This window comes from Diorhabda carinulata, chromosome 1 (assembly GCF_026250575.1).
Source record: "Diorhabda carinulata isolate Delta chromosome 1, icDioCari1.1, whole genome shotgun sequence".
NCBI classification, from domain to species: Eukaryota; Metazoa; Arthropoda; class Insecta; order Coleoptera; family Chrysomelidae; genus Diorhabda; species Diorhabda carinulata.
In genome coordinates, this window is record NC_079460.1 from 14,301,684 (window position 1) to 14,314,584 (window position 12,901).

General features: G+C 31.5%; 1 protein-coding gene across 4 annotated transcripts in view; it reads left to right on the plus strand.

Annotated features, from left to right (window-relative positions):
- LOC130900911 (actin depolymerising venom protein gelsolin 1-like) overlaps window positions 1-12,901 on the plus strand; it is a 42,369-nt gene that overhangs the window by 27,626 nt on the left and 1,842 nt on the right. For all 4 annotated transcript variants that reach the window (XM_057811906.1, XM_057811872.1, XM_057811895.1 and 1 more), the window contains 3 exons: window positions 7,488-7,562; window positions 7,623-7,691; window positions 11,207-11,624. In XM_057811906.1, the coding sequence (XP_057667889.1) occupies window positions 7,488-7,562; window positions 7,623-7,691; window positions 11,207-11,624 (562 nt within the window). The remainder of the gene's footprint in view (window positions 1-7,487; window positions 7,563-7,622; window positions 7,692-11,206; window positions 11,625-12,901) is intronic.

Below are 12,901 nucleotides of genomic sequence, written 5' to 3' on the forward strand. Positions count from 1 at the left end.
AATTCTCTCCTTATTGTATCTTCCGATATTAAGTGGAGAATGAATCTGACTATGTACCAGTAAATGAAGACTAGCCACCTTATGTTGGATACACTGGAAAGAGTCAGCCTGTACCTGCACATGGCAGTGCTTTTCCTAAATACATCAAAGATGAGGAAGTTCATTAGTGTGAAAATTTAGTATAAATGGGTAGGTCAAGTTTATAGGTTTTAGTTTACCTTCAATCTCTGAAGACGATAACTTGGTTATTGAAACGCGCGTCAGTGGTAATGTAAACAGGTTGGTCAGTGAGTACGTTAAAAGGTTTCAGGACGTTATATGCGACGATGATGTAATGACGTTTTTACTATTATTATATGATGAAAATCACACTTATTTTGTACTAACTAGAGATTTGACGTTGATATGAAAATTTGAAATTTTCAAATTATTGCAATGAATTTGCGCCTGGTTTGGTAGTGTAACCCTTCATTCTATCCGATTGAGTGTACCTACGTGGGAGTAAGTATTATTTGCACCTTAACTGTGTAGAAACAAACTAGAGGCAATTGAAATTAAACATTGGAGGGAAAATAATCAATCAAAAATAAAAGAGAAACGGTTAAATGAGGTACAACAAAGTCAATAACTAGAAGTCAACAAAGAATTGAATATGACGGAGGAAGGGAAACCAAGGAAAAATCGCAGAATGTGAACAAGAAGATAAGGAATTGACCAAATTAAGAAAATATGGAGGAATAGAGAAGTATGATGAAATGGGTAGAAGAGGCTTAATGATGAGATAAGAAGAAAAATGTTGGGTTGTGTTTTCTACTAAAATTTAAAAAATAAAAGGAAACGTAGGAAGGTAGATATTTATATTAAAAGTAATACAAAAAAATAGTGAATATAAAATTCCAACAAAGATAGAACCTCAATTCCATACAATCAGTGACTAAAAAATATATCTACGACTTCACATCAGAGAGTATGTTACGCTTGTGAATATTTGAAAAAGACAATTTCACTACGTCGTTGTGAAACTAACACAGGAGTATCATCACCCACTATTTATAGAATTTTACATTAAAACAAACGTTACGGTGAAATTCACCAATACATTTACGAGGACAAATATCTATTGATATGATGAGATTATTAAGAGGGCATGATCTGTACATAATTTTCAGTTGAATAAAGACATTCATGTAACATGATGTTTGTTCCAATAAACTACAACGACTTAATTCCTAACAAATAATTTCAGATACATAAAATCGTCGTTGATAGATAGAAAATAATCATCTTGCAAGGAAATTGCCTCCGTAAATTATTAGATACATTTAAGATAATTGAAAAATTCAATATATATTCGTATACGAAACATATGCAAATTTTTGGCATACGGTAAAAAAGTATGGGTCGACACAACCATCATAAGCAATCGAAAAGCTATTTTTGAAGTTTTGTGACAGATTTTCCAGTACCAATAGGCAAATGACAGATACTTATTGAACTCATCTAAAAAGGGACATTGCATTTATGGAGGAAAATAGAATTTTTTTATCTAATAAATGGCGACTATTACGGGGACGTGAACGCAGATCCCTTCAAACTGTGATTTAGGTCCATTCTGTAACGTGTCGAAGCTTCCTATAATAGTCACCAGACAGGAAGTATTCTCATTCGAAAAGCTGAAATGGCTACACGTGAAAATGGATACGATGATATTGCAATTAAAGCTAAGTTAATAGTAATTATTAAATTAGAACGAGCCAATTATATTCAATACGATCTCGATATTTTACAATGTCCATCTAATAATTGCGAACCTAACCGTAAAAACATGTAATTTTTAAGATTGCAGACGCGAAGCATTTGCTATTTACTGTAATATATAAAGTTATATGATTACAATCGAACTAGTTGTTATTCATGTTGGGATCAATAATAGTAGCACTGATACTGACTCTTTCATATTAAAAGAAACAAACTAAATCGTTTTGCTAGATTGCCAGATGTAAACATTGCGTGATTTAACAACAAGTGTATTACTTCGATTTTAAAGCAAAATCAGCAAATATTTGAATTAAATTTGTGAAATAAAAATAAAATGAACTGAACGAAAACATTGCTCAAATTTCATACCAAAATTTTTATTTATTTACAAAGGTGGCTACTCAAGTTTTGAGATATGGCAACACTGATGTGAATGTCAGATCTGACCTTGCCATCATAAAGTTTGACATTTTTAGTGGTGAACGTACTCGAACGTGCTATTCGAGTTGTTTCCAGATACTTGAAAGATTAATCTCGGGCAAACAATGGAATTAATCGATAACATTTTCAAGCGATGATTTTCTATGACTTTCGACGTGGATTATACAAAGTGTGCCGATCAACTCGCTTCGACTTTTGGTGATGAAGCACCAATTCGCTTGTTTTCTGAATTCAATCGTGGTCGCACTTCACTACAGGATTCAAAATCGGCTGATGTGCTATAAAACATCGATGCTGTGCGTAAACTGATATTGCAATATCTTCATCTAGCATACCATGAGATTGAGGCATACTTGGCGTTAGTTCCACTATGCATATGAACTATGAAACTGAACAGCAATCGACTGTATGGGTTATTCAAGACGATCCAAATCCAACTAAAATTGTTCGCGCACAGAAGCACTTTGAAGCAAATGATCGTCTGTTTTTTCGGAATAACTGGACATGTTGTCACCGTTCAATCAGAGCAACTAGAACTGTCAATTATAAACGGTATACCAGCATTTGTTTGCCAGAAGTGTTCTAAAACAAGCCGCAGAAGACAAATCATTTTCCACCACGAGAATGCGAACTCTCACACATCAGTTTGAACAAAAACGTCAAAACATCGAATTGATGACCGTACAGTCCTTGTTTGGCACACAATGATTTCTTTTTATTCCCGCAGATCAAAAATAAATTGCGAGGTTAATGTTTTTCTACACCTGAAGAAGCGGTTGATGCGTTCAAATCACTTGTAAGATCACCTTAATCGGAATAGTTTAAATAGGTTAAAAAGCATGTGAAAGTGTATTGATCTAAATGGAGAATATTTTGAAAAACAATAAAGTCAAATCACTAGTGAGTTGTCCTCGCCTGAAAATTTTTGGAGTGTAGAAGCACTTCAAGAAAAAAAGAGTATATTTTGATATTCTAGATAATGAAGGATTATATATTTATTGTCAGTGTTTTATACGAAACAATATCAATTGATATGAAGTAATTAGTAACAAAAAAATTTATGTTTTCAGCGAACTTTCAAAAAAACGAAGAAGCAAACATGGAAGATTTTAGAGTTTATTTCCATGATATCAATACATTCCTGACCACTGTAGTCATAACTAATATAAAAAACGTATTTTCGATGGATCAATACTAAAGTAATTTTAGTTCATTATCTGGAGCATATTAGGGAAAACAATCGATTGATAAGTTTAGTATTCTGGAACAGTCAGCAGTAACGTAGATAATAAAAAAGAAATGAAAACTGTTTAAAAATAATATATCTCTAAAAACTAGAATGTTTGTATACATATGCAGGAACTATTATTATAAAACTAAAATTATATTAACACACCATGTGAGTATTCATAATCATCTCTTGATGTGTCAATTCATTAAACGAAATAATCTATTGAGATATCCATAAAAAATTTGTTGTCGAAAATAAATCTCAAAATAAAATTAATTACATAGTAAATGAAAAGGATATGAGAAACAAATCGCTTTAAACAAGAATAACTCATGAATTTTATAATTATTTAATATGGAATATCATGAACAAACCCCTTAAAAATATAAATTAGCAGTAGTGAAAGCTCAGTAAGCAGAAGCTGAAATAACGGATTTATTACAATGATACTAGAATGGAACAACTTTCAGAATAATATAAACTTATATACCAGGATATAAAACAAGATAATGTTATTTTTCTCCACAAAATGAAAGTTTATCTATCATAGAAATCACCTGCATACCCACGCAAATAAAATAAATTTGATAGACAACCTAAATTCAAAATTTGCAGAGATCACAAAATTCATAAAAAATATATCAAAATCGTTATTCGAAGTAGAAGATCGACGGTATCAAAGTTTTGGAACCGAAGTACTCATGATTAATACTCCATATAATAACCGGAGTTTAGAAAGGATACGTGTAACGCGTTGAAAAAAGTAACAGGTCAACAGTTTAGAAATGAAGTTATTTTACACTGCAAGACTGCAAACTCTGGTTCGAAAAGTTGAATGTATTCAAACATCTCTGCATTCATCCCCTCATATTTATCGTGATAATCTAAACCAATTTTGAATATCTTGTTCTTAAACTTAATTAATAAGAAATTGTTGATCTTGAATTATTTGGCATTGGATCCGACAGACTGCGCATTACCGAATATCCAAAAATATTTGTCATAAAACGTCTGCCGGGTACGCTAGTATTACTAGAAATTTTTTTAACCATTATAAATAAAAAGAATTATGTAAATAATATAGAAATGTTAACGTTACGTCAAGAATGATGCGAAGGTGCGACATCAGCATAATTAAATTATTCTTGTTCTTTTTTACTCATCTACGCAAAGTTTTAACTATCATTAACAGAAAATTGTAAGAAAGTTCAATTTCTTGTCATTGTGTAGATAATAAAGTTTTTTTTTGAAGTTATTCTTAAATGTGTGAAACATTTCTAAATAAAATGAATTTATAAGTTGGATATATGTAAATTAAAAAAAAAGTTTATTGCGTTGAGGGGATGTGGTGAAAATATTGTTCATAAATTGCTTTAATGTACAATGTGATAAACACATTTGCGTGACATACCCACTCGTGTGTTAAATTTCACTTTCATTATGTATGTCATACCAAAGCATGTTTGGTGAGATATATTTTTTCGGTAGACCTCCATTTGGGTAGTGGAAGAAGAATGGTTCAATTAAGTTTTGGTTGAGATTTTCATCGAATTTGTTCATATATGTGCCGTTAAATGAATAGGGTCAATATCTATCCTGCTTAAAGCGTCTGTCTTTAATTTACCTTGTTTTAAACAATTTTGTAGTAAAATTCTTCTAGTTATAGTTTTTCAACGGACTTATATAGAATCCCTGCAGATTGGAAACTTGCTCGGGTTCAACCCATATCAAAAAAAGGAAAAGAAGCCAGCAAATCTTATCTATATCTATCCATACGGCTTTCGAACAGATAGATTAACCGGGGATCTCCTGGCCTATGTCACCTATGTATCGACTGAAGCTATAGAGAAATATGGGGAAAATCGAGCAATCGCACTGGACATATCGAAGGCATCCTCATTTATTGATTCGATGGTCACAACTCAGGAAGGTTTGAGGTCAACGCTGGTGTTCCCCAGGGATGCACCATGTGACTGACTCTATTTCACCTCTACATTAACGATCTACTCGACAAAATTGATACCCGATCGAAATCTTTGCCGATGATAGCACACAGGTGACTTTGTTATCAGCCGCCCCAATAAACTCGGCTAATATCCAAATCCTTACAAAGAAGGCTTGTGCTACGGCTCAGGATTTGGTCCTGGAAATTCATTTGTTGGGTGTTGAGGTTGGGAGCAATCCTCATCAAGGCACATATTTGCCCATATTTGGAGTATCGCTCTCACATTTGGAGCTAGGTTCCCAAGAATACCCTGGGGATACTCGACTCGACAGATGAGAGCAATTCGACTTATAGGCGATCCAAAGTTAACCAGAAAATTTGACAGTTCAGAGCATAGAAGACATGTCGTTGACTCTGTTTTATTGATAATATCAAGACAAATGCTTTTCCGAATTGTCCAACATAATCCCACCTATAGCAGTATCTGCAAGATTACTTGACATGCAGACGTATCTCATGAATACCGATTTCGTCTACAGATGCCCAGAAGTCAATTTATCGGGACTCCTTTTTTTAGAGAAGTGCTGTTGAATCAGCTACCAAAGCACATCTTTCCCAATCACTACAACATACAAAAGTTCAAGATCAATATTAACAAGCATCTCCATACGGCAGGTACCACTCGAACTACTGGAATGTAAATTTCATGTCAAAAATATGAAGTCTAATAGTATATTATTCACGAGTTAATAATAACTCGTTATACGCGAATAGAATACTTTACTTTATCCACGACTACTAAATATTTTTGTTAGAAAATTTTGTTACATTATTAGAAACACTATTATTTTATTCTAACAAATATTTCATCCAATATATTATTGTTCTTTTAAATATAGTACGTAGTTATCGCAAATTAATAAATAGTAACAGAGCTATATCGAACCCCAAAATATAACTAAAACAAAAAAATTTGTCAATCAAAACAGAGATCTCAAAATTTTGAAAGCAGAAAAATCTGATAAAACTGTTATCATGAAATCAGAAGATTATAATAATAAAATGATGAAATTATCAAACGATAAGACAACTTACAAAAAAAATTAAACAAGACCCTACGAATGCTTATCAAAAACAAAATAAGAACTTTTTATTTCGCCATCAGACGCAAAAAAAAGAAAATTCATAATGCCTTACCCCCTAAAATATACTCCATATAAACTCCACAAATCTGACATTCCCCTTCGACCGATTGTTTCAAGTATTCATACTTCTCTCACCCCATTATCTAATTATTTGAAAAAAATTTCAGTCAAAACAAATACTATATCAAAAACACATGGGATTTCAAAGAAAAAATTAAAAGTATCAAAACTGAAACGAAACATCAAAACATAAAACATTTTTCCTTACCATATGTACAAGGACGTTCCCAACAATTATCGAATTATTTCAATAAATATGATATTAGTATAAGTCATAGAGGACATAATACATTATCCAAATATTTCACTAAATTAAAATCTAAAACAACAAGAAACAAAAGGAGTAATATTATATATCAAGTGCCTCGTACTCATTGTAACGCTGTCTATATAGGGCAAACATCTCTGTATTTAGAAAATAGACTAAAAGGTCATCAATACGATGAAAAAAATAGAACTGTATTAACGAACCATGAAATATCAGAAAAACATAAATTCAATTATAAAGATTCAAAAATTCTTGAAACGGAATCTAATACACGAAAAAGAGAATTTTTAGAAATGGTTCACTTTCATAAGAATGAAACAGCTATAAATGATAAAAAAAACTAAAGTAAAATTTATAGCTCTATTTTGCAAATTCTAATAAATTTAATAAATTTAATATATTTTAAAACTAATTTTGAAACAGAAGAGACCATTTCTATCGCAAATACTCAATGATTCCATATAAGTTTCTATATGTGTATTCTAAGGAAATTTAAAAGTTCAGTGGTATTTAATAATTTTGAAATTGGATAAAAAATGAAATCAATTTGGAAATAACAAGAAGTTGATTGGAGAATTGATACCTATGTATGAAAAGAAGTTTAGTTTTTAATGTTCTAATTCTAAATTTCTTTTGCAGAATTTCAAACCAGTTGCTTATCCTAAAAATCAATATGGGAAATTCTACACAGGAGACTCATATATTATTCTAAATGTAGGTACTAAATGGAAGCAATTCCTGGAATTCTAGATTATAAATAAATATTCTTTACAGACAAAAATACGAAATAATGGTGCCAAGGAATACGATCTACACTTTTGGTTAGGCTCCGAAACTAGTCAGGTAATGTTCTTATCTGCATACGGATGTATCTTAAATTAAATATACATATATACATATATATATATATATATATATATATATATATATATATATATATATATATATATATATATATATATATATATTAAGGACACACCTGTTTTACAAATTAAGTTTTATTGTTTAATTTGTGCATTATTAAATCGAGTGATGATAGACTGTCATTCAGTGATACTTGTGAAAACAATTGAAGAATAGATAAAAAGAAAGCGAACGTTAGCGTGGGAATTTATTGGCAAAAGAAGGAAAAAGTATGAAAGTTTTTTCGGTTAATCAATTGTGAGGACACGAGTGTGCTTATCTTAAACAAGGAGATAAACAGTAATTTATATTTTAACAATAAATATAGTTAGAGCCTAAGGAAAACGGCTATTAATCTTCCTGATGCTTCATGATTAACTGATATAGACTTTTAGGATCTATTCTCTTAGAAAGTTCAGAATGTGGGATGGCTGTAGCTGCCAGATATCTTCGTTTCATACGCTCCCAGGTGTAGTGCTCTGGAGTTCCGTAGTGTCTCACACTTCTAGAGAACGTGGATAAAGGTTTCGTCCTCTGCACAACAGAATTTGCAGATTACACTTATAGTTGGAGAAATAAAATAATTTATTATTAATCACAAGAAAGAAAACATTCTGTGGATGTCGGCATATTTACTGTATCTGATTATTAATATTTTAATCTATGATAATAAAATATAATTAACTTTCTACATAATAAGAAGAAAGAATTTTCTTGATATGTGCTTTGAAAATTGATAAAACATTGTACATTGACTCAAATACAATATCCTCATAAAGACAACTGGGGAATAAAATTTTTGTTAATTTGTGCTGAAACCATTATTGTAGATTTATTTTCTTTATTGTTTGATTCCTTTCGTGTGTATTAATTCATTTATTAAAAAAAGGAATTTAGATAAAGCGAGATCAATTTTTTTGCACGTCTTCGTTGGTTCGTTAAAGACCTACTTTTGACAGAATATGAACAAATTATTATAATTTAATACAGATATACAAGGTGGACCTATAGTTAGGTGTGTTATAAGCTGCTCTTCTTCAAAGGAGGAAACAAATACTCCCCTAATGAATACCTTGACAAACATTGAATTACATCTTCTTCGAAGAACGTGACATTTATCGACCTTTCTGTCGATATCTACATCCCTAATGGAATTCAACTGCGAGGAGAGAGGAATAACCGTTGACTGGTTTCTAATCTAATCTGAAGACAATACCAAGGAGACTATTTAATTACACGGTATACTACGAATAGCGGCACTGGCTTTCAGAGGTTGATAGTAGAGAGTAGAAATTATGAAAAAAAATAATTTGGTATAACCAATCAATAAAAATGCAACGTCGTTCGTAACGATCTAACCTCACTTTGAATTAATTGAAATATAACAAATTCTGTATTCATGCCTATTGTCATTTTAAAAGTTGTCTTTTGAGTCATATAAATTTAATATTTTATACCGAAGTTATATTTAGCATAGTATCCGAATTTTGAATTGAGCTCCAAAATGAATTCTTCTACATTTACCTTTTTCGTATTGAATATAGCAAAAATAATCCACATACCTGTACCATACCCTAGGAAAATATTGAAACTCTTGACTTATTTGCTTTTCAAAAGACTCTTGAACAATTTAGCCAAAAACGGTGATAGGCAATGTCTATTGTTGTTCCTTCGTTTTCTTTGTAGAATTCATTGTTGTACTGAAAATAGTCTTGCCCCGTACATATTTTTGTTAACTATTTCTCTATTACATCAGCTCTCAAATTATTAGATCTCAGTAAGTCCTCAAGATACTCCCCTCGACACGCTGGGACATAATGAACTTACATCAAAGGAGATTAAAATTACACCATTTTCATTGTACTGTTCACTTTGTTGATAAATTCTAATGAAGTCTTCACTGAGAAACTCTTTGGTTTGATGAATAGGCTTTCAAACTTCTTCATTAATCATCTGGAAATATTATAGCTATACAAATTGTTGAAACAATAGATCTCATTGCCTTTGGAAAGGCAATAGAGCTTTGACAGTGTTGGGTTACTTATAGATAACTTATATTTGAGTGTACCCGTGACAAGGTTCTTACAATTTTTAAGTGTTTATTTCACATTTGTGATCATTTTATTCAGCATATTCTTTGAGATTTTGGTAAGGTCCTGTTTCGATTAATCTGTCCACTTTTAAGTGAAAACAATTTTTCCTTCTCAAACTCCTGACAGTATTCAAATCTATTTTTCTGACTAATGGATTTTTATCCTTAATAGACCTGATTTCTGATTTCTGCATGCTTTCCGGTCGAAATCCTAGCGTCATGCAGAAGATACTGAAAGGAGGTTTCAATATATTTAATCATTTCGCCAAGATCGCAATCGATAGTAACTGTGAAACCCAAAGAAAATGGGATACTCTTGTCATGATGCAGTGGGTGACGTCTATAAATTAAGATGATGCAGGACAATATATGGGAGAAATGTTATTAAAAATGTTTGTGAGGAGGGAGTTTTTACTACCATCACACCGGCACACTTTATAGAACAGGTGCGCGTTTTGATAACCAAGAGTCTCTGAAGCTATGACAATCATTAGGTTCAAAAAGGATAATATTCAACTTCGCCAATTGATTGTTCTCCTTTTGATGATCTATTCATTTAAAATTTAGTATTAAACAGGTAAGTCAAGTTAATAGGTTTTAGTGTACCTTCAGTCTCTGAGGACGATAACTTGGTTATCGAAACGCGCGTCAGACAGTGTAATCGGGATTATTAAAGTGATAGTGTAAACAGTGCAAACAGTATGAATATCACCAATAGTTACAAAAATTCTAACTTAGATGAAAAAAAGCCGGTACCTATAAACTTCAAATTTGGTAGATTCGTGCAATTATAATTTGTTTACTATAAACTCTCATAATTTACCGCTGTCACAAGTGTTCAAAGTGAGTGGGCAATGAGTAGCTTTCGTAAAATCTTGTGTGTTCTAAAACTATAAGGTATTTGCAAGAAAAAAGTTCTATTGTTCCAATAAGCTATACACCATTTTCGCGTAAAATCAATTTCAATTATTTTTATTTGTGAAATTATTGGAATAGGAAGTAATATTCATAAACAAAAGTCATTCTTAAGAAAGATACTTCATTGAAACAGCAAAACGACACTATTAACAACTAAATTTACAGTGTACAATATCGGTTATTGATTAACAAAAAATTAATGCAATTATAAACTAGAAATATTTAATTCAGCAAAATCATCAATTCAATAAAATACTTATTATATTGTAGATCATCAACTTATGTTTGTTATGACAGTTCCAAGTTCAATACAATGTATGAACAATAGTCTATTTCTGATAAATTGAATCTCTAGATTTATCTGGTAGTTTTCCACGTAACTAAAATTAACAAAACAATTAATTTCAGTATTTGATGAGATGTATAGAAATTTCTGTTTAATTAGGATGAACAAGGTTCTGCCGCCATATATACTGTACAGTTAGATGAACAACTCAATGGAGAGCCCATTCAGCATCGAGAAATTCAAGATCATGAGTCTCAATTGTTCTTATCGTATTTCAAGAATGGTGGGATTAGATATTTACCGGGAGGTGTTAACTCTGGTTTCCACCATGTTGATCCTAATGCCGTTGAAAAAAGACTTTTCCATGTTAAAGGCTCCAGAAATATTAGAGTTAAACAAGTCACTCCTACAATTGCTTCGATGAACACCGGTGACTGCTTCATTCTTGATGTTGGAAAAGATATTTATGTTTACGTGGGAACTAAAGCTAGAAGAGTAGAACAATTAAAAGCTATTAACGCGGCCAATCAAATTAGAGATCAAGATCATGCAGGCAAAGCTAAAGTAACTATAGTTGGTAAGTAAATATTCAGAATATTTGATTATTATTAATTTCTAACTAAGGAATAAATAAATTATGGAGGCCCATGAAGATGTCCCAAGTGGATGTTAATGTCGTATCTTGTGTTTGAATACTTTGGATGATTTTATTTCTCGAGAGTTTCTCGAATTAGTATAATTTGATAGAGCGGATTAGGATGATGTTTTCAATTTAGTTTGGACTCGATGTTGGAAGTTTTTAATATTTGTAATTTCTAACAGCTACCGATTGTAACTTTATCCTGATTGAGATACGTCGGTTGGTTGGACTATCTTACAGGCATAGTCTAAGTAAGGGGTTCATATACCACATGGTGCTCAGTTATAAGTTTAGCTTTGACAAATCTGATTAGGTGGGAGTATGTCTGTTGTACTCGTAGCTTAAAGATTGTATGAATACCGTAAGGTTTGAAGATTGAAAATTATGTATTCAACCTTCAATGTAAGAAAGGAATATTTTTATTTGATTATCTACACGAAGGAGGGTGGTGGAATGGGAATTGAAAAAGGGATCTTGAACATTGCAATAATATCAAGTTTCCTTAAAAAAGTCCAAATGAAGGTTACGTAATCGCCTATGATGATAACGTAGCAACTATAAATATTATATAGATGTGGCTTCAATTGAAATTGAAACGAGTCAGTTAGAGATAAGGAACACACAAACAAATGAAAATGTACAAAAAATAGAGAACTTATTCATCAAATAGTTGAAACACTATTTGAGAGCTTATTAGAACGTTTACGAAACGATGTGCGAATAAAAGGATCTTAAAAATGAGCTGACAACTCTCATTTCCAATATAACAACACGCCGTGACAAAAGTAGCATTTTATCCAAGAGTTTATGATAGCAAAAAGTGTGCATATCTATCCACATCCGCAATATACGTTACATTTTTCAAAAGACGGCTTCTCAAAAATAACAAATTTATAAACTACACAGATGCCGGGTTACATTCAATTTATGTTAATATAAATTAGATATTGATTCTTTCATAACATTGATTAAATATTATGGTAATTGGCAGTTTTACAAATGACAATCTGGACCCTCAGACATATATATTCGATTTTCATTTGCCCGCTTCCATTAAATGTATTCCTTCTATACTTTAACCGTTTATCCTACAATAAATAGGGTCATTACACTGATTTTCACGTTTTTGCTCATATTTCTTGGAGAATAATAGATTTTCCATTATTTTTTTAATGATAACTTTATCTTCGTCGACGCCTTTTTAAAAATAAGTA